At 36.5% G+C, this 19,051-nt stretch overlaps 1 protein-coding gene across 11 annotated transcripts in view; it reads left to right on the forward strand.

The window, feature by feature from the left end:
- KTN1 (kinectin 1) overlaps positions 1–18,791 on the forward strand; it is a 118,771-nt gene extending 99,980 nt beyond the window's left edge. For 6 of the 11 annotated variants that reach the window (XM_049899264.1, XM_049899260.1, XM_049899270.1 and 3 more), the window contains 11 exons: positions 182–271; positions 2,102–2,182; positions 2,960–3,049; positions 3,179–3,271; positions 4,025–4,096; positions 4,326–4,409; positions 4,569–4,652; positions 7,201–7,284; positions 9,522–9,614; positions 10,491–10,608; positions 18,286–18,791. In XM_049899264.1, the coding sequence (XP_049755221.1) occupies positions 182–271; positions 2,102–2,182; positions 2,960–3,049; positions 3,179–3,271; positions 4,025–4,096; positions 4,326–4,409; positions 4,569–4,652; positions 7,201–7,284; positions 9,522–9,614; positions 10,491–10,589 (870 nt within the window). In that variant the 3' untranslated portion in view covers positions 10,590–10,608; positions 18,286–18,791. The remainder of the gene's footprint in view (positions 1–181; positions 272–2,101; positions 2,183–2,959; positions 3,050–3,178; positions 3,272–4,024; positions 4,097–4,325; positions 4,410–4,568; positions 4,653–7,200; positions 7,285–9,521; positions 9,615–10,490; positions 10,609–18,285) is intronic. The other 5 variants (XM_049899269.1, XM_049899272.1, XM_049899267.1 and 2 more) reach the window with 4 other exon arrangements.
- The last annotated feature ends 260 nt before the right edge of the window (positions 18,792–19,051 follow it).

The raw sequence follows: 19,051 nt of genomic DNA on the forward strand, positions 1-19,051 counted from the left end.
TGGACTCATTTTGACACATTGAAATGGGAAATATTAACATTTGTCAGTATTGAAATGAATATTTTAAATCCTATGACTTTCATTTCTTGAAGCTTAAAAGATCATAGCTTTTTTTTTTTTTTTTCCTTTAAATTCTATAATCTTGTAACTTGGATTTGATTTGGTTCATCATCTGCTTTAGGAAAGACAACAACATTTGGAAGCTGTGGAGTTGGAGGCTAAAGAAGTTCTGAAAAAGTTATTTCCGAAGGTTTCTGTCCCTTCTAATTTGGTAAGACTAATTTATGTGTTTATTTTTTTACGTGACATCTTTATCATTATTCAAGGAAGTTGTGAATAAGCAGCATTTGCACTCTGCACTTGGTTTTGATAGTGCACTGACTCCTTAATCTATTATTAACTTAGGGTACTGCCAAGTAGTTAGTCACTTGATTCTAAACTAATTTCTATTTATTCAACTGATTAATTCTTCTGTTTTATTCTATAAAATTTACATATGAGATTATTTGGAGGATTATAAAAATCCTGTTTAGGAAGGAAATATTTCTTAGTGGTTAGTAAAATCAGTGTTCTCAATAGCTTTATTCAAAATAGAACTTAATTGTAAGAAATTGCTCCTTAGTTTTAGGAACAATATCATCTATTAACTTATTCAAGCAAAATTCTTAAGACAGTGTAGAACAACTGGTTTTACCTGAGGTTATGTGTTTTAAGTAGGAGAGAAAAGTAATCTTGGATCAGAGAATTAATACAGTATAAGTTTGAGGGTGGGAAAAGCTTGTGAGCCTGCCATGTGAGTTTCCTTAAGTGGTGGCATAGGCCTTTTTTTTGTTAAATGGAAAATTATTATACATATTCAAAAGTAAAGAGACTAGCATAATGAGCCCAACATACCTGATATCCCACTCCAGTAATTATCAATACGTGGCATGCATCAGTACACAAACAATCTTGTTTTACCTCCCACTCTGAACATCCCAGATTATTTTGAAACAAATTAGACATCAGAAGGTTTCATCTGTAAATAATTTCAGTATGTATTTCTAAAAGATAAAGATTGCTTTAAAAAAAAATTATTAAATTAAAAAAATATATCTTTAATAATTTCTGATAGCTAATTGATGCTCGCATTTCCACAGTTATCATATAAATTGTCTATTTTATTTTAATTAAATAATAATTATAGCAGTTTAATTAGGACCCAAGTATAGCTAATATGTTGTGACTGGTTTAAGATATCTCTTAGATCTTTCTTGCTCTGCCTTTATTACCCACCCCTCGACCCCTAACTCATTCCTCGGCTTATATTTGACCCAGGGTTTCCTATGTAGTTTCCCAGGGTCTGAATTTAGCTGACTGCATACCTGTGGCATCAGGATGTTTCTCTGTCCTTTGTGTATCCTGTAAATTGGAAGTTGGATATAGAAGCTAGATCATATTCAAGCTCAATATCTTGGCATGGATAGGGTGGGGGCAGGAGTCCCTGGGTGACACAGATGGTTAAGCACTTGGCTACTAATCAAAGCTTAGAGGCTTGAGTCCACCCAGAGGTGCCGTGGAAGAAAGGCCTGGTGATCTACTTTCAAAGGTCACAGCCATTGAAAACCCTATGAATTGCAGTTACGCTGTGCAACACATAGGGTTGCCATTAGAGTCAACTTGACTGCAGCTGGCTTGGTTTTTCGTTTGGTGTGGGGGCAACACTACTTTATAAGCAGTGTTGTACACTTCCATCAAGAGATACATAATGTCTGCTTGTCTCTTTGGTCATTTGGAGCTTATTTAGCTTGCTATGGAATCCTTTTGACACAACCCTGCTAAACTTCCATTGCTTGTTTGCTTCGTGGTATGACAAGATACTTCTGATTTATTGTATACATTTCCTGCCACAAACCTGGAATTGGTCATTTCTCTCAGAAGCTCTGGTTCCTCTTAGTTAGCAATAGGGGTGGTGTGTGGCTTTTTAAATAAATTTAATTGCCTGACCTACGTATAATCTGAGCTTGGCTGCTTTTGCTGTATTAGACAACATGTAATTTTCACCTATTTTATTTAAATATTTTTGGAAATTGATTATTTTGACTTTTTTCCCCCCTGCCAGAGTTATAGTGAATGGTTGCGTGGATTTGAAAAGAAGGCTAAAGAATGTGTGGCTGAAACTTCAGGTTCAGAGGAGGTTAAGGTTAGTTCAAGAAGTGAAGGGTCTGTATTTTAACCAAACGTGGAAAAAAAGAAGCAAATCAATTTCTTTTTAAGGTTGGAAAAGATGCAGGATATATTGTGAGTAGAATAATGATTTTTTGATAAGGTGTAAGAAGGCATATTTCATCTTGTGAAAAATTTGGTGGAAATAATGTAAGTCTTCCTTGCATTTGAATTCACCGTTTAACTCTGTATCTTAATCATTTCTAAAACTGAGTATTTAATTATCCACTACTCCCTGTTTAGCCTAAGTTTAAGAAGTAAAGACCAGTTAAGATGGGTACGTAGAAACCGATTGGCTTGTTGAAACATCCCAAACTACATCATTTGGATTCAGAAACTATGGATTTTTAGCTGGTTGCTGAAATTTGGGGTTTTTTTTTTTCTTTTCTTTTCTTTTCAAGTAACTTGAATAAAATCTCCTCTACCATTTGTATAGCATAGGCATTATGATCTTATTTCACATGTGAGTCTGCTTGATTTTACCATCCAGCTAAAGATTGACAAACTTAACGTATTATAAAATCGGGCAATATATTTTATGGTAAGCAGATCTGAAAGAGTTTAATTAGCAAAAAACCAAATGCAAAGGCCATTGAACTTCATTGCCACTTAGGAAGTTGAAATGTAGTGTTTCATTATAAAACAGTTTGAAACCATTTATCATAATATGCCATTAAATACTGAAACAAATTTGAAGTACAAAACTTCCTGGTAAAATTAAATGGAGAATTTTTCTTTATTTCATTCTTTGCAGGTTCTAGAGCACAGGTTGAAAGAAGCTGATGAAATGCACACATTGTTACAGCTAGAGTGTGAAAAATATAAATCCGTCCTTGCAGAAACAGTAGGAAATGATTTTAATATGCATTTTGGTCTTATTTTTAAATCATTAACTTACTCCTTAATGGTCTAAATAGTTTTATCTTGGCATTAATGTATGAGTTTTTCAAAACAAGTCTATTTTTGTCTGTAGGAAGGAATTTTGCAGAAGCTACAGAGAAGTGTAGAGCAAGAAGAAAATAAATGGAAAGTCAAGGTCGATGAATCACAGAAGACTATTAAACAGGTATTTGGGATGAAGAGCTTGGAGCACGTGGACCGGGAGCCTCAGCACCACCTGGGAGCTTGTTAGAAATGCAGACTCTTTGGCCCCACCCCAGATGTACTGGATCTAAAACTATGGGGTGGGGTCCAGCAGTTCGTGTTTAACAAGCCCACCGGGTGATTCTGATGCCCACTCAGGTTCGAGAACCATTGGTTTAGAGTATGATTAAAGGGTAGTAGTATAGTATGTAAAATGCTTTGAAAATTATTGAAATATTATGTGGTAACATAAGGTAAAGAATTCTGCTTTTAAAACAGTTGATGCGCTACACATGATGCAGTATTGAAAAAAAAGTTAAGTCATTCTGCTGTTGTTGGAACCTGAAAGTTATTGGAGAGCTTTAATTTTTCTCCTATTTTCTGTGGTGTGGAAAAAGGGTGCCGTCTGTTTCTCACTTATTTTCCTGGCCCAGACTGTGCAGAATTTGAGGTTGCTGATGGTACTGTGTGTTCTGCATCTGGGCATTAATTGTTAATGAAAAATTAAGCACTTTTTGTTGGACTTAATATCATGGAAATGGAGTAGGTTTTGAGTATAATTTAAATCAAGTGAAATGTGATTCTTTTTAAAAGTGTTCTAAAATTCAGTATGACTTTAAATAGGGTGTATTTCAAAATCTGTGACGTGTCCAATTAACTCAGAGTTCTACAAGATGAAAACATCTGTCTGTACCCTGGGTTGTTTACTTGGTCGTGAAATTCTTTCACGTTTTAGATGCAGTCGTCCTTTACGTCTTCGGAACAAGAGCTAGAGCAATTAAGAAGAGAAAATAAAGATATTGAAAATGTATGTTATTTGATTATTTGGCTTATAACCTAGCATTAAGGGATGTCCTAAGATCTTTGTGTTAAGATTTATCTGCTAATGTAGTTGTTAAGCTATTAAGAATGTATCTTGGATAGTGTTTGAAATGATACAGCCTTGTATTTGTGTGATAACTTTCCATTGTGGAGAAGCATCATGAAATCTTAAATGTATATGTTAGTTAACTTTTCCTTCTTTGTTGCATTGCTAGCTGAGAAGAGAACGAGAGCATTTGGAAATGGAACTGGAGAAGGCAGAAATTGAACGATCTACCTATGTTACAGAAGTCAGAGAGGTACATATAACGGAATTTTTTTCAGTCTTCTCAATTCAAATTACATTTATAACAGTGATAAAATATTTCAATATAATTATTTGTGGCGAAGCTTCCGGGTAGCATACAAAACATGGGATATCACAGGAGATCAATCTTAAACTCTAAACTTCATTGCAGCTGAAAGATCTGTTGACTGAATTGCAGAAAAAACTTGATGATTCATATTCTGAAGCAGTAAGACAGAATGAAGAGCTAAATTTGGTAAGAAGCTTGTTCTCCACTGGGTATCAAGTAGGCTCTGAAAACACTTGCGTTGACATGTGGAGAAACACCGAAACTTTTTCTCCTTGCTAACATCTTTAGCTTGGCATTTTTGCAAGTTTAAGATAATCTTCATATTCTGATGGCTCCTAAGATGATCTTTCTTTTCTTGACTCCTAAGATGACCCTCCTTTTCTTAGCTCCTAACAATGGCATGTTTGGCTTTCAACTCTTTTTCAAAAAATTTTCCATGTTTTGTTAAGCCTACTTTTTCAAACAGCATTATTTTCAGTGAAACAGAGAAATGATACAGATAAAGATTGGCTGAGTTGTGAAGATACGCTCTCAGACTGTCATAGTTAACTGGATCTTTTATTTCTAACCTGGGAGAAGATTCTTGAAGATTGAAGATATATATTCTTCATTCAAGGGCAATAATCCAGTCCAGTTTCATATTTTAACTTTTTTTTTTTTTTTTTAAAGATTCCAGATAATAAAAAGGTTATGGAATTCTTTTATCATCAACATATTATTTAGAGCATAATAACTAAAACTGTAGACTTTGAGATACTCAAATTAGCTAAATGTCTTATAAAGGCATAGTACTCTGTTTTCCAGTTAGTAGGAGTCCCTGGGTGGCGCAGGCGGTTAAGCGTTCAACTACTACTAGCTGAAAGATTGGCAGTTTGAGCTCACCCAGAGGACCTTGAAAAACAGGCCTGGTGATCTGCTTCTGCAAGGTCACAGCCTTGAAAACCCTATGGAACAGTTCTACTTTGTACACATGGAGTCACCATGAATTGCAATCAACTCGATGGCAACTAACAACAACATTCCAATCCTTATGTTTTCTAAAAACTTAAACTGATCGTGACAGGCTTAGTTGTTAGATATGACTATCTTGTTCTGTTTCAAGGAACAATCGTTACGCCTTCCTGTGACTTAAAATTATAGCACAGAATTCGTTCTTTTTAAAAGAAGCCGAATAAACTCAAGGGAAGCTACAGAAAATAAGTTTTCTCCTTACCCCCAAGTTAACCCTTCCTAGTTTGGAATTTTCCCATTAGCATTGCTACATGTACCAAAAGAAAACTTCTTGATTCATTCATTTGTGCTTGGTTTTCTGTGTTTATGGCAGTGATTTTATGGAAATGAATTTTCAGGGTAGGGCACACACAGCATATGTATCTATCCCCCTCTGTTTGTCTTATTTACCTTTGACTTAATTGAACTCATTCTCTTTGCAACACAAGACCAGTTTTATACATGTTTTTAAGAAATCATTTCTAACTACCTTTGCTGAAGATTTTACTTTTAACTTTGACACTCAGTGGCTGATTCCAACAGTGGCATCAAATCCACGGGATTATAGTTACATCTGCATTCAGCCTGCTGTTCTCTTTGTATTTTTGCCTCTTAATTTCTGTCAGAAGACCATTTTGAGTGGCATTTGCTTTTTTTTATCATGATGCCTTGAGTTTGGAATCTTTTTTGGTTGTTTTGCTTGCTCAGGGTAACTGTTACCACATTTTAAGATAATTTTATTCACCTGTGTACACTTTATGTGTTCATGGGCCAAAACGAATAACCTCTCTGATGTGTAGAGCATTATATTCAAGAGTTTAAGTAAGGAAGCAAACACTGAATAATTTGGATATTTGAATAGAGTTCGCAAAATAAAATTTCCAAATGGAATGCCCTCCACTAATTCTGCCTCCAACATGAAATGTCAGTATCTTACAGTTCCCTTTTTTGGGGTCTCCAGAACTGTTTGGAAAATTATGCCTACGGGCGGGAAGTTTTTTTTATATGCAGATAAAAACAATGAACTTGATAGCTTTAGTAGGAAAGTAATTCTTGTCAATATAGTCCATTTCCCTTTTTCACATTTAATCAGAACAGCTGTCAAAGAAAAGGGATTGTGTTGGCACTAGAGTTTTATAGAACTTTATAAGTGTTTTAACGAGTTGGTTATTGAGAAGTATATCCAAAGACATTTCTGGTTGATATAGTTTAGGCCAGCTGTAAAATGTGGTCTTGCACTACTTTCTTCAGTGAAGTCTTAAAGGATGAGCAACATTTAAATTTGTTAAGTTTTCATTTTACTGAATTTGTGGTCTCCTGTTCAGTATCTTTTAAAATATTGGTAATTGACTCTTTAAACTGTAGATCAAGAAAGCCTTTAAAAACAAGTTGGTAAAACTTCCGATTTTAATTTGGAAGAATTTAAAAATGAGCTCCTTTATGAATAGTGAATAATACTTTTCTAAGGCACTTTACTGGAATTTGCTGGTTTTGGTTTTTGCATATGCAGTTTCCCACTCTAAATTCTAGTTCATTTCTATGGGTTTTCTTACGTTTAGCTTTACAGATGGGAGTTTCCACTGCTTAGCTTTTCTGTACATCTGGTGCAGCATATTGGCTAATCCATTGTGCATAATAACTCTCAGCAGCCCCATTCTTTCTCATTTGGTTTTTCAGTCCTAGAGATGTCAGCATAATCATAGAAAGGTGAATAGTAATTGTGGTGTTGCTTTTATTTTTATAGTTGAAGGCACAGTTAAATGAAACACTCACAAAACTTAGAAGTGAACAAAGTGAAAGACAGAAGGTAGCTGGTGACTTGCATAAGGTAAGACACGGTTGTCCAGAAGATGTAATAGTGTGGTGCTAAATATCATACCTGAACCTTGAGGTGTATTTGAGTCTTCAAGCAGGCTGCTAATTCTGGATCTGTTGTTTTGCATCATTATGTTAACATGCTTATAAATTTAAGCTCAGTTTGTTATATAGTTACTTTTTTGGAATTAAACTATTTTGGCTGTTTTCCAAGCGTAATTCACTTCATCATTTCATCACATTTATATAATTATTTTATAAAGTATGTTGTAAAACTAAGTTTAATTGGAGTTACTCTTCTTTAAAAAAAAATTTGGTTATATCGTTTTTTGTTTTTTTTTAACTGGGATTTGCCTGCGTAGTCATTTACAAAGTACATTTTGGTTGATCTTTGTGGATAAAATTAAAAGATGCATATTGACCTTTGATGTTTCAGGAATTTTTTAATTTGTGCACACGTTTTTCACAATTTCATATATAAACGAGCTAATTTTAGGTTTGCATTTCTTATTCGTTGCATTAAGTTTATATTTGTAATTCTGCTTTGGGTTTTTTTTCATAGTATAATTCACGTAGGATTATATCAAATCTCCTTTAGAGTAGGGCATCGAACCAGTTCTCAACGGTTCAGCCGTGGCCTACAGAAACAAGGCAGGGCTTCAAACTGGGTCAGAGTGGTTCAATCATGGTGGATGGCAACAATGGCAGTGTACGCATTGTGTAGCAACCAATTCTCTTGCATATCGGCTTTTGACTTAAGTAGGAAACAGGCAGCAGTACCCTACTGAAAGATGGCAGCCAACTACACCACTTTGGATGTGTGGTGTTCTCCACAGTCCTGCCAATAATCCAGACTCCTGCATCAAGCTCCTGAAAGTTTCCTGATGTAGGACATTGTTACGCGAAGGTGTAGGAGGCCAGAGTTGTTTCACATTATTTTGGTGTCATTGTTACCACTAGATAAAATGTGAATTTAGGAAGTTTGTTTTAGAGCACAAATTTAGATAAATGATACACAGACCGAGCAATCTAATTTACTTTGATACATGATTTTAATTTCTTCCCCTGGATCAAAATATAACATATGCAATTTTGGCCTTATACTTTGGTTTCTGAAAAAGTACTTTAAGGATAATAAACAGGTGCTCAAAGGTGTGGATATGCCATGTTATTTATGATGGCTAAAAATGGCAACAATAGATGACAGTTTAAATAAGATGTCTGTATAGTAGAAATGCTGTACAACCCTCCATTTGAAATGCACCTATTTATTGGCATGAACAGAATTAACAGTATTTTGTAAAACAAGTTATAGAACAGCACGTATGTAAAAGCCTACTTTTCTGTTTTGTTTTTTTTTTTACTTTAGATGAAGGTTTACAGAACAAACATTGGTTAACAACCCCATGACATGTCACCACTCTCCCTTCTTGACACCGGGTTCCCTATTACCAGCTTTCCTGCCCCCTCCTGCCTTCTAGTCTTTGCCCTAGGGCTGGTGTGCCCCATTAGTCTTGTTTTGTTTTATGGGCCTGTCTAATCTTTGGCTGAAGGGTGAACCTCAGGAGTGACTTCACTGCTGACCTGAAAGGGTGTCTGGGAGCCATACTCTTGGTCTTCTGCAGCCTCTGTCAGACCAGCAAGTCTGGTTTTCTTTTTTTTGTGAGTTAGAGTTTCATTGCACATTCTTTTCCAGCTCTGTCTGGGACCCTTCTTTTGTGATACCTATCGGAGCAATCACTGGTGGCAGCCGGGCACCATCTAGCTGTACTAGACTCAGTTTGGTGGAGGCCATGGTAATTGTGGTCCATTAGTCCACTGGACTAATCTTTCCCTTGTATGTTTAGTTTTCTTCATTCTCCCTTGCTCCTGAAGGGGCGAGACCAGTGGAACATCCTAGATGGCTGCCCACAGGCTTGTAAAAGCCTATTTATGTAAATATTTTTTGCCAGTTTCTACAAGCACATACATGTACTGAGAAGGGATCTAGACCAGGGGTCAGCAAATCTTTTCTTTGGGAGCCTTGGAATAAATATATTAGTTTGTGGGCCACATGTGGTTTCTGGTCCACGTTATAATCTGGAGTAAAAAAGCTATTTTCATTTTGGAGAAAAAGCTCTGAATAGGTTGGCTTTACGTTGTATTTTAGGAAGAGTTTTAGTCTTGTACGGTGTAACAAAATCACTGATTTTTTTCATCATATATTTATCAATTCTTTATTGAGTAGCTATCATATTTTTTTTCTTGTAGGCCCAACAATCATTGGATCTTATCCAGTCAAAAATTGTAAAAGCTGCTGGAGATACTACTGTTATTGAGAATAGTGATGGTTCCTCAGAATCGGTATGTATTTTCTTTAACCCAAAATCTATGGGACTAACTACCGTCCAAAAAATGGGAAGAATAAAAATATACAAGGTTCTGACTAGAAAAATGCCTTTGTAATGTGCTGCTGTCAGTTGTACTGAAGGTAATCCTTTCCTTGAAATAATCTACCTCTGAAATGCAGTGTTTTTTTTTCTTTTTGTGCTGCAAAAAAGTATTTGGTTTTTACTTTAGCTCAGTGAGATGATAGCTAATTTTAAGGTTTGTGTTGAGAAGCAGCATGGTATACTGATGACAAGTATAGATTTTGGAGCTAGACTACATTTGAATCTGGGCCCTACCATTTAGTAGTTGAGCGACTTTGGGCATATTCCTTAGCCTTGCTGTACCTTAGTTGCCCCATCTGTAAAAGGCAATGATAATAGTACCTATCTTGTCGGGTTGTTTAAAGAAATAAATGAGTAAATATATAAAACACTTAGAATAGTGGGTAGCACTTAAAATAGTGCCTGCCAGTTGATAAGAGCTTGCTAAAAATAAATGTTAACTATTTTACTATTTTTGTTATGAATGTGCTCTACTCTGATGCTGGGTCAATTTTTTCTGCAAGAACAAATAAGATTTATTTCTGATATTCATAGATTCTAGTTTTTTTTTTCCTTTTGTGGCTTAGTGACTACATTTATAACAGCTTTCTTTGGTTCCATCTAGTTTTCACCACTAGTAAATAAACACTCTTTCTCTATGTGGTTATTTTTGTTGTTGATTTCCATGCCATTTTTCAAATTTTTTGTATTCATATTTAAAACAACAGTCTAAGATTTTCTGGTTTTGGTTGAAATGCCTTTTCCTCATGTTTGGAGTTTTTCATCACTCCTGTCTTCTTTTTGACAGTCTTCTGAGAAGGAGACAATGTCTGTAAGTCTAAATCAGACTGTAACACATTTACAGCAGTTACTTCAGAAAGTAAATCAACAGCTCACGAAGGAGTAAGAACACTACCAGATAGTAGGTAAGAATCACTGAGGTGTTGGTGTCGTTTATGGGTAATTGACCTAGTGTGTGTATGTGTAATTTGTGTTTTATCATAAACTCAGGGAACTCTCATTGCCCCAGAGGAAATATTCCCCCTGTATCTCTCTCAGAACCTCTAGATGGCAGCTTTAGCTTTCTTAGAGTTTTATTTTCATCTTGTGCCTATGTTGAAGGTCTTTAGGCTTGGAGGGAAAAAATAAATCCCTTTATCTTTTGCCACTTTTGACCTGTTTATAAAGCAGACTTCCTTATATCTTGGATACCTGGGTTTTGTTCGTCACCCTAGTGTCTGTAACTGCTTTGTTATTTTATTGAACTAAGATCAGGATAAACTTTTTTTTTAATGATTTAGTAAAATAAAGTGACCCTAGCCTTTATACTGGGGGCCCTGGTGGTGCAGTGGTTAAGAGTTGGGCTGCTAACCAAGGGTTGGCAGTTTGAATTCACCAGCCACTCCTTGGAAGCCCTATGGGGCAGTTCTCCTCTGTCCTATAGAATCTCTGTGAGTCGGAATTGACTCTCCGGCAATGGGTTTTTTTTTTAACCTTATACTGAGGTAAGATTGCTGAACTGAACATCACAATTTCGTTACATTGGAAGCTGATTTTTACCTAAGTTTGCCTTTGTAGATATTCCAAGAAATCCGTTCTTTAACTCTTAAGTGAGAATTTTAATTGAGGATCAGTAACCCATCATGATATAATAAGCTTTTATTGGTTACATTGTGATTGTTGGCATTTGAAAACGATTTGTATTCCAGTTGGTAAATGCAGTTTTTTTTTTGCTGTTATTACTTGGACTATCCCTGCTTTATGAGCACATTATGTCACATTGTCTGTGATAGTGTATTCTAATATGCACCGAGTAGTTCAGATAGTCTTCTTTTGAAGTTTTTTTTTAAAATAACCATATCATTTTGGAGACTAGTGACTTGTGGAACCCAAGGAGACAGCTTATCACTGAACTGTGTGTCTTAGGCTAGGTTCTCTAGAGAAGCAAAACCGTAAAATATATAAATGTATATATAGAGAGATTTATATCAAGGAAATGGCTCACGTGGTTGTATAGTCTGGACTGTCCCAAGTCCGTGGGCCAGGCTTCTGATTTCACGTAGCCACAGGGTCTGGTGAACCCAAGATCAGCCGGTCAGAGAGCAGGGCACTTGCTCACAGGCTACAAAGATCGATGAATCCCAAGATCGTCAGGCAAGACAGAGGGTGAGCTGCTAGCTCATCTTTAAAGAATTGGAGGTCAGACGAACAGGAGCCAGCTGCAGGATCCAGAGTGAGCAAAAGCTGATGAGTCTTGCCAGAATGTCTACTTACATTCTATGCAGGCCACATGCCCAAGAAAACTCCCTTTCCACTGATTGGCTGCACCCAGCAGATCCCATATGGAGGTGATCGTGTTATATCAGATCTCATCATGGAAGTGATCATAACATCATATGACTGCCAAACTACATCGTAACTGCCAAACCACTGAGAATCATGGCCCAGCCAAGTTGACACACAGCCTTAACTATCATACTGTTAAATTCAGAACCCGTGCGTTAAGACTGTGATGGCTATACAAGAACCTTAGGGATCAATAAAATATCCCTGAAATTTGGGATGGACCTCCATTTTGGTGTTACAGGGACATCTTGTCTCACGTTCATAGAATGATTTTACTCTGGCCTGCCTTTTCATAATGCTCTCCTTTTAAAATGCCATTTCAGGTCAGATTCCTCTAAGAAGAATTTCCAAACAAGCACAGCTAATTTTCTAACGTGTCAGCAAAAATAATTACATCTAATCTCAGTTTTTTATCCTTAGTCAGCTCGCCTCTCCAGTTGCCTAGTTACTATTTCAAACTTTTGCTGTACCGTCTTACTTCCCCAAATTAGCAAATGATCTTGCTTCCTACTTAACAGGGATACAGAAAATGCTTTTTGTCACTTTTTCCTGTGACTTCAACCCTATTCTCTCCACACCCTTTTCTTCAGCCTTGAAAATGTGCAGATGTCATATTTTGATATTGTATTTCCTTCAGGCTACCACCTGATTTAGGCTGGGTTCTCTAGTGAAGCATATATACAAATGTATATAGAGAGATTTATTTTGAGGAAATGGCTCACGCAGTTGTGGAGGGTGACAGGTCCCAAATCTGTGGGTCGGGCGTTGTGCCGGAGGTTTCTGCTGACGCATGTGCTTGCAAGGGACTGACAAACCCAAAATCAGGAGGTCAGGCAAAAGGCTGTTGGCTTACAGGGTTGCGAAAGCTGGTGAATCTCCAAATCTGCAGTTAAGGTGGCGGGGCTACTGGCTCATGTCCCAAGAACCAGAGGTCAGAGGGTGAGGAGTTGGATGCAGGATCGAGAGAGAACGAGCTTTGCCAGAACATCCGTATATGTTGAATGCAGGCCACACCCCCAAGAGAATTCCCCTTTCAGCTGATTGGCTGCTCACATCAGATCACAAAATGGAGAACTGATTACATAGTAGCTGCCAAACCACTAAGGATCATGGCCTAGCCAAGTTGACACATAACCTTAACCGTCACAGTGTATCCCTTTTCAACTTGGTGCCTGTACACATCTCCTTAAATGATACATAATCTCTAAATAAAGACATTTACAAAGCTGTACTTGCACCTAGCATGATACAACTGACGTGTACAACCAAAAAATGCACTAGTCCCATTTACATTTTTATAATAAGTAGTGGAATAAGGGAGGGAAGAAAAAGATGTTTGCTGTATACACACACACATATAACAAAAGAAGGAAGACATAAAGCAGTTACAGTCCTTGTTTTTGCAATTGTTCATGTGGTTTTAGCTGGTATTTAGAACTACCCTTTGCCTTCAGCAAGTACCTCAGCTTGTTGTGGTTCTTTGCCTGGTGGGGTGACCTAAGCCTTCATTCCTGAAGCGTCTGGCCATTAGTAGTCATGCTGGAATTAGGTTGCTGTAGTTTTCCACTGACTTTAATCACAGGGCGTGGTAGTACTGAGACGCCCTACGGGATCTCCTGTACTCCGACATACTTTTCTTTACCTCCATTACGTAATGGCAGTCCAATTTCCTCTTGGTAATCAGGATCAGTTATACCAGCCAACATGAGAACTCCCTTCTTTGCCTGTTGATCCAGAGGCATGAGGAGCCTAAAGTGGCCAGGTAGCATTCTTACCTTCCAGTTCAGTAGAATCAATGTTATGTCTCCAGGTGGGAGCGTTCCTTCCTTTGAAACTAAAACATCTAGACCTGCAGAGCATAGGGTTGTAGGGACAGGAAGCAAAAATTTGCGTGTGGGTCAGCAGGGATAATAGTGAGTGGTGCCACTCCCATTTTCACCCCTTGACTCCTAGACCCATAAATTCTGTCTTAGTTATCTAGTGCTGCTGTAACAGAAATACCACAAATGGATGGCTTTAACAAACACATTTGTTTTCTCACAGTTTAGGAGGCTAGAAGTTCAAATTCAGGATGCTGGCTCTCGGGAAAAGCTTTCTCTCTCTGTTGGCTTTGGAGGAAGGCCTTTGTCTCTGAGTTCCTGCTCCTGGGCAATCTTCGGTGGCTTGGCATCTTGCTTTTTTAATCTCTTTCATATCTCAAGAGAGATTGACTCGAGACGAATGCTATCCTGATCCCACCTCATTAAAATAAAAAAGACAGTCCATTCACAAATGGGATTATAACTATAGGCATAGAGGTTAGGATTTACAGCATAAGTTTTTGGGAGACACAGTTCAATCTGTAACACCATCTTAATTTTTTACTTCACTGTTTAACAAAGATTCTTAAAATAAGAAACTATTCTCACAGTGTCTACTTCTTATTAACTCCTCCATCCACTGTAGAATGGCTTCCCTTCCTGCTTTTCCACTGAAACCCTTTTTGCTAAGGTCAGTAGTGATTTCCTAATTGCTAGGTCTAATACAGGCCTTTCTTTTGCGTACAATGAGATTCTGAAAAAAACTTAGGAAAGTTGAATATGCTGAAGTCAGTCAGTAGGCCTTTGTGTTATAAGGAAGGGTTTCATTTCTGTAAGATCACCTATTACCCCTTGCCTTTAGATATCATCATTAGTATCTCTCCATCATTTCCAAGGTGTTCTTTAGTATTTACTTTTTCTTGCCAAACACATGGTCTACTTGCTTTAATCTCGTGAACCATTTTTGGCTTGCCTTATTGTTCCCACATTTGCCGTGTTAAGTTTGAAACTTATACCAATCATTGGTTATGACACTTTAATCTCTTAGTTTTTAAAAAATGTAGTAATTTGTTAAGATAAATACATATACCTTGGCAACACAGCTAAACTGAACTGTTGGCCGGTAGGCAGCTCCCCTGAGTGATTTTTAGCATTCTTTTGTCAAATGATGAAAGAAGTCTGAATTTTGCAAGCCAAAAGGTGGTTGAGACTTAGTAGTAGTATAACATATTATGAATGACAGGGTGATTGTGTGAAAGAAGTCCACAGACATTTGAGAACTTTAGAAAACTTCTTTGGCCCTATGCAGCGTTGATAGTGATAACCCCTCCTCACATATCCTTTAGTTCTCCTGGTTCTTTATGCCCTTTAAATATATGTTACCCTCAGATTTTTATCCTCAGCCCTTATTTTTTCTCACTATGTGCTTCCTAAGGCTAACTCATATTTTCTTACCATATTCTTAATCATACTACTGGATGATTAAGTTGGAAATATAAATTTTTTAATCATCAGAATTTTAGGTAATAGGCTAATATCATTTGATCCCAAGAAACTAATTTCCAGCTTTTTAATATATACAAGTACATATGAATTGTTTAAGATAATGCTGTTCATCTTCAATAAGGGAAAAGCTATTTTTTTTAGGTAAAAATGAGAGGTGCTGTACAGTAACTTTTTAGGGTCGCTGTGAGTCGGAATCGACTCGACAGCAGTGGGTTTATACAGTAATTTTTCTAACTCAGTTCTTAGAACTTCTGTGAGCTGTAGAGTTGTGTGTTTAGCCCCTATCCCTAATATGTAACAAACCTTAACCTTTCTTTTGGAAGTTGTCTTTCCATCCTTTATTTGCCCACTCTGCCTCTTAAAAAAAAAAAAAAAGAACTGCCATCCTTTTTTTTTTTTTTTAAAGAAGAATTAAGATGATTTTTGTGGCTTCGGATTAGCAACGCTAATATTTTCTAGTGTACCTTTTGTTCCCAGGTATCTAGTTTCCCTTATATGTCTCACATTTGCCTGGCTTTTAGGTATATTTCTGACCATATCAGAAAATTTCATTACCCCAGGTTCCCTTAAATGGGGAACAAGTTTAAGGAGTCCTCTAGAGGGAGAAGGATGATTTTAATCACTGACACTTAACAAGTATGCCTCTGAGCATGAGTGTGCTTCTAACATGTGCTGATTTATTTAATCTTCACAATAACCCTGTAAATTGGGTAGATATTATTGTTGTTATTCCTATTTTATAAGGAACGGACAGACCAAAAAGGTTATATAACTTGCCCAAGATCACACCTCTAGTTATGGTTCTGGAGCCTGCACTCTAAATCATTGGTTTTCTTCTTCCTAATCCAGGTACTCTGCTCTCATCCCTTTTGTCACTTCTTTTTTCCTTCATTCTGTCTAATCTCTTGCTGCTAGCATCATAATTTCTTCAGTCAATTCTGACTTTTTTTTTTAAAAGTTGGTATCTGGTTGGTCAATAGTAAATTGGTGAGGCTTATGATACCCAGAAATAATTGAGGTTAAGGTAGGGCTAGGGACCATAGTTTCGGGGGACATCTGAGTCAATTGGCGTATCATAATTCATATAGACAGTGTTCTATATCCTACCTTGAGTGAGTAGCAACTGGGGTCTTAAAAGCTTGCAAGTGGCCGCCTAAGATACAACAATTGGTCTCTTCCTGCCTGGAGCAAAGAAGAATAAAAAATATCAAAGAAATAAAGGACTAATGGACTACATGAACCATGGTGTCCACTAGCCTGAGACCGGAAGAACTAGATAGTGCCTGCCTACCACTACTGACCACTCTGACTGGGACCATAATAGTAGGTCATGGACAGACTGGGAGAGAAACAGAACAAAAGTCAAGCTCATAAATAAGACCAAACTTACTGGTCTGGTAGACTAGTGGAATCCCTGAGACTATGGTCCTTAGACACCCTTCAAGGTGAAATCACTCCTGGAGATCACCTTATAACCATATAAAAGGCCTATAAAATAAACAGTAACACCAGTGAGGAATGTACACCTCAGAGCAATCAACTATATGAAGCCTAAAGGGCAGCATTTGCCCAAGAGCAAAGTTCAGGACAATAGGAGTAGGAAAGCTGGGCGAATGGACAGGGGAAACCAAGGGAGGAAGTGGGGGTATGCTGACTCATTCAGGGGTTTGCAACCAACGTCAAGAAACAAGCCATGTATAAATTGTTGAATGGAAAGCTCATGTGCTTTGTAAACTTTTACCTAAAAAAACATTAAAATGTTCAAAAAAGTTTGAGGTAAAGTTTTGGGAATGTGTGTTATATGTATGTGTTCTCCCTACTCCTTTTTATATGACACAGGTGTCTTTTGTTTCTGAAAGAAAAAAGTTCTTTTGATCCATGGGCAAGTAGTGGTGGTAAAGTGCAAGAGTTCGGATCCCATATATAAACTAGCTTTTATTTGCATACTTCGCACTTGTCTATCAGACAGTTCAGGTTTTAGTTTCTGTAATGTATTTAATAGAACTACATTAATTAATGTACCAGTGGGCTGTGTAGACTTTCTGATCATCTGTTAGTCTTGCTTTAATTAGATAATATGACAGTTGGTGATAGCTTTTAATTTTCCTCTCAAGTTTTTATTTGGAAAAATTTCACACATACAAAAAGTTGAAAGAATAGTGCAGTACCCATAAACCTTTTACCTAGATTCAACAACTGTGAACAGCTTGCCTTAGTTGCTTTGTCTCTTTCTAGAAATGTCTATCCATATTTTATTAATGTCAAATTGTTTGAAAGTATAAGTTTCATACATTATGATACAGCGTTCTCTTATAAATCCATAGTAGTAGTGTCACATTCAAAGCAAGGTAATAGTTGTATAGTATCACTTGATATTCAGAATTCCCCAATTGTACCAAAAATACCCTTTTTACTATTTTTTTCCAAACAAGGATCCAATCAAAATTCACACTTTATATTCAGTTAAGTCTGTAATTGCTTCTGAAGTTTAATTTCTTTAGTCATTTTATCTAACTTGGAAAGCTTCATATGTCCTCAGAAAATCCATGTCTGAAACTTAAATTATTTGTTCCTGGGTAGGAAGTTATAAATTTCAGTCCCGTCTTCCGTGCTACGCACCTTAACTTCACAGTCTCTTGAATAGGACTAGAAAATACAGATACCCGATGTCGTTCTTTTAAATATTTTCTGATAATATTAAAACAATCTCTACATTAGTCTGAGTTTGGTTGGCATTTGGGCTCACTTTTTAAAAATCCAGCCTCTTTCTTCTGAATCTTGAGATTTTTCTTGTGTTTTTGATTACCGTTAGTATTAATTGCTTTGAGCCTAGTTGAAAAAGGGCCTTGTTAGACCACATGGAATATGTGCTTTTGGTGTTTGACAGAGTCTTCAGATTGTCTTTTGTGGCTTTATTTTAAAATGAATGTATTTTTTTCTGATCTTTTACAGAGTGAAGTAATTGGGAACTGTTCATTCAAGGATACAGAAGGCATTGTATTATATTTTGCCAAATTAAAGCCTTATTTATGTTTTCACCCTTTCTACTTTGTCAGAAACACTGAACAGAGTTTTTGTCTTTTCTAATCCTTGTTAGACTACTGATTTAAAGAGAGAAAAATAAAAAATAATAAAAAAAATTAAAAAGCCAACTCTGTAGACACCTTCAGAGTTTAGTTTTATAATAAAAATTGTTTGAATAATTAGACCTTTACATTCCTGAAGATAAACATGTAATCTTTTATCTTATTTTGCTCAATAAAATTGTTCAGAAGATCAAAAGTGGTAAAGACAATGTAAAATTTAACATTTTAATACTGATGTTGTACACTGTTTTACTTAACATTTTGGGGAGTAACTGCCCCTCACTTCAACTCAAGAAAACACTTTTTTTTTTTGTTGCTAATGTAATCTGTTTTTGTAATGACGTCACCAAATAAAGAGATGCTTATTATTCAAAGTTGACTTGTTCGAATTTTTATTGAGCTCTTACAGATTTCATTAGCAATACAGTTCAGAATAACTTAGAACACAATTTTTGTTTTTGGTAAAAATACACACAACAAAACATATACCCTTTAAGCAATTTTTACATGTACAGTTCATTGACAGTGATTACATACTTAACTTCATGCCACCATTCGCACTCTTCACCCATATGGTTTCACCACTGGTAACATGTACTCTTTGCCCCTTAAAATTCTCAGCTGTGCTTTAG

This window comes from Elephas maximus, chromosome 10 (assembly GCF_024166365.1).
Source record: "Elephas maximus indicus isolate mEleMax1 chromosome 10, mEleMax1 primary haplotype, whole genome shotgun sequence".
NCBI classification, from domain to species: domain Eukaryota; kingdom Metazoa; phylum Chordata; class Mammalia; order Proboscidea; family Elephantidae; genus Elephas; species Elephas maximus.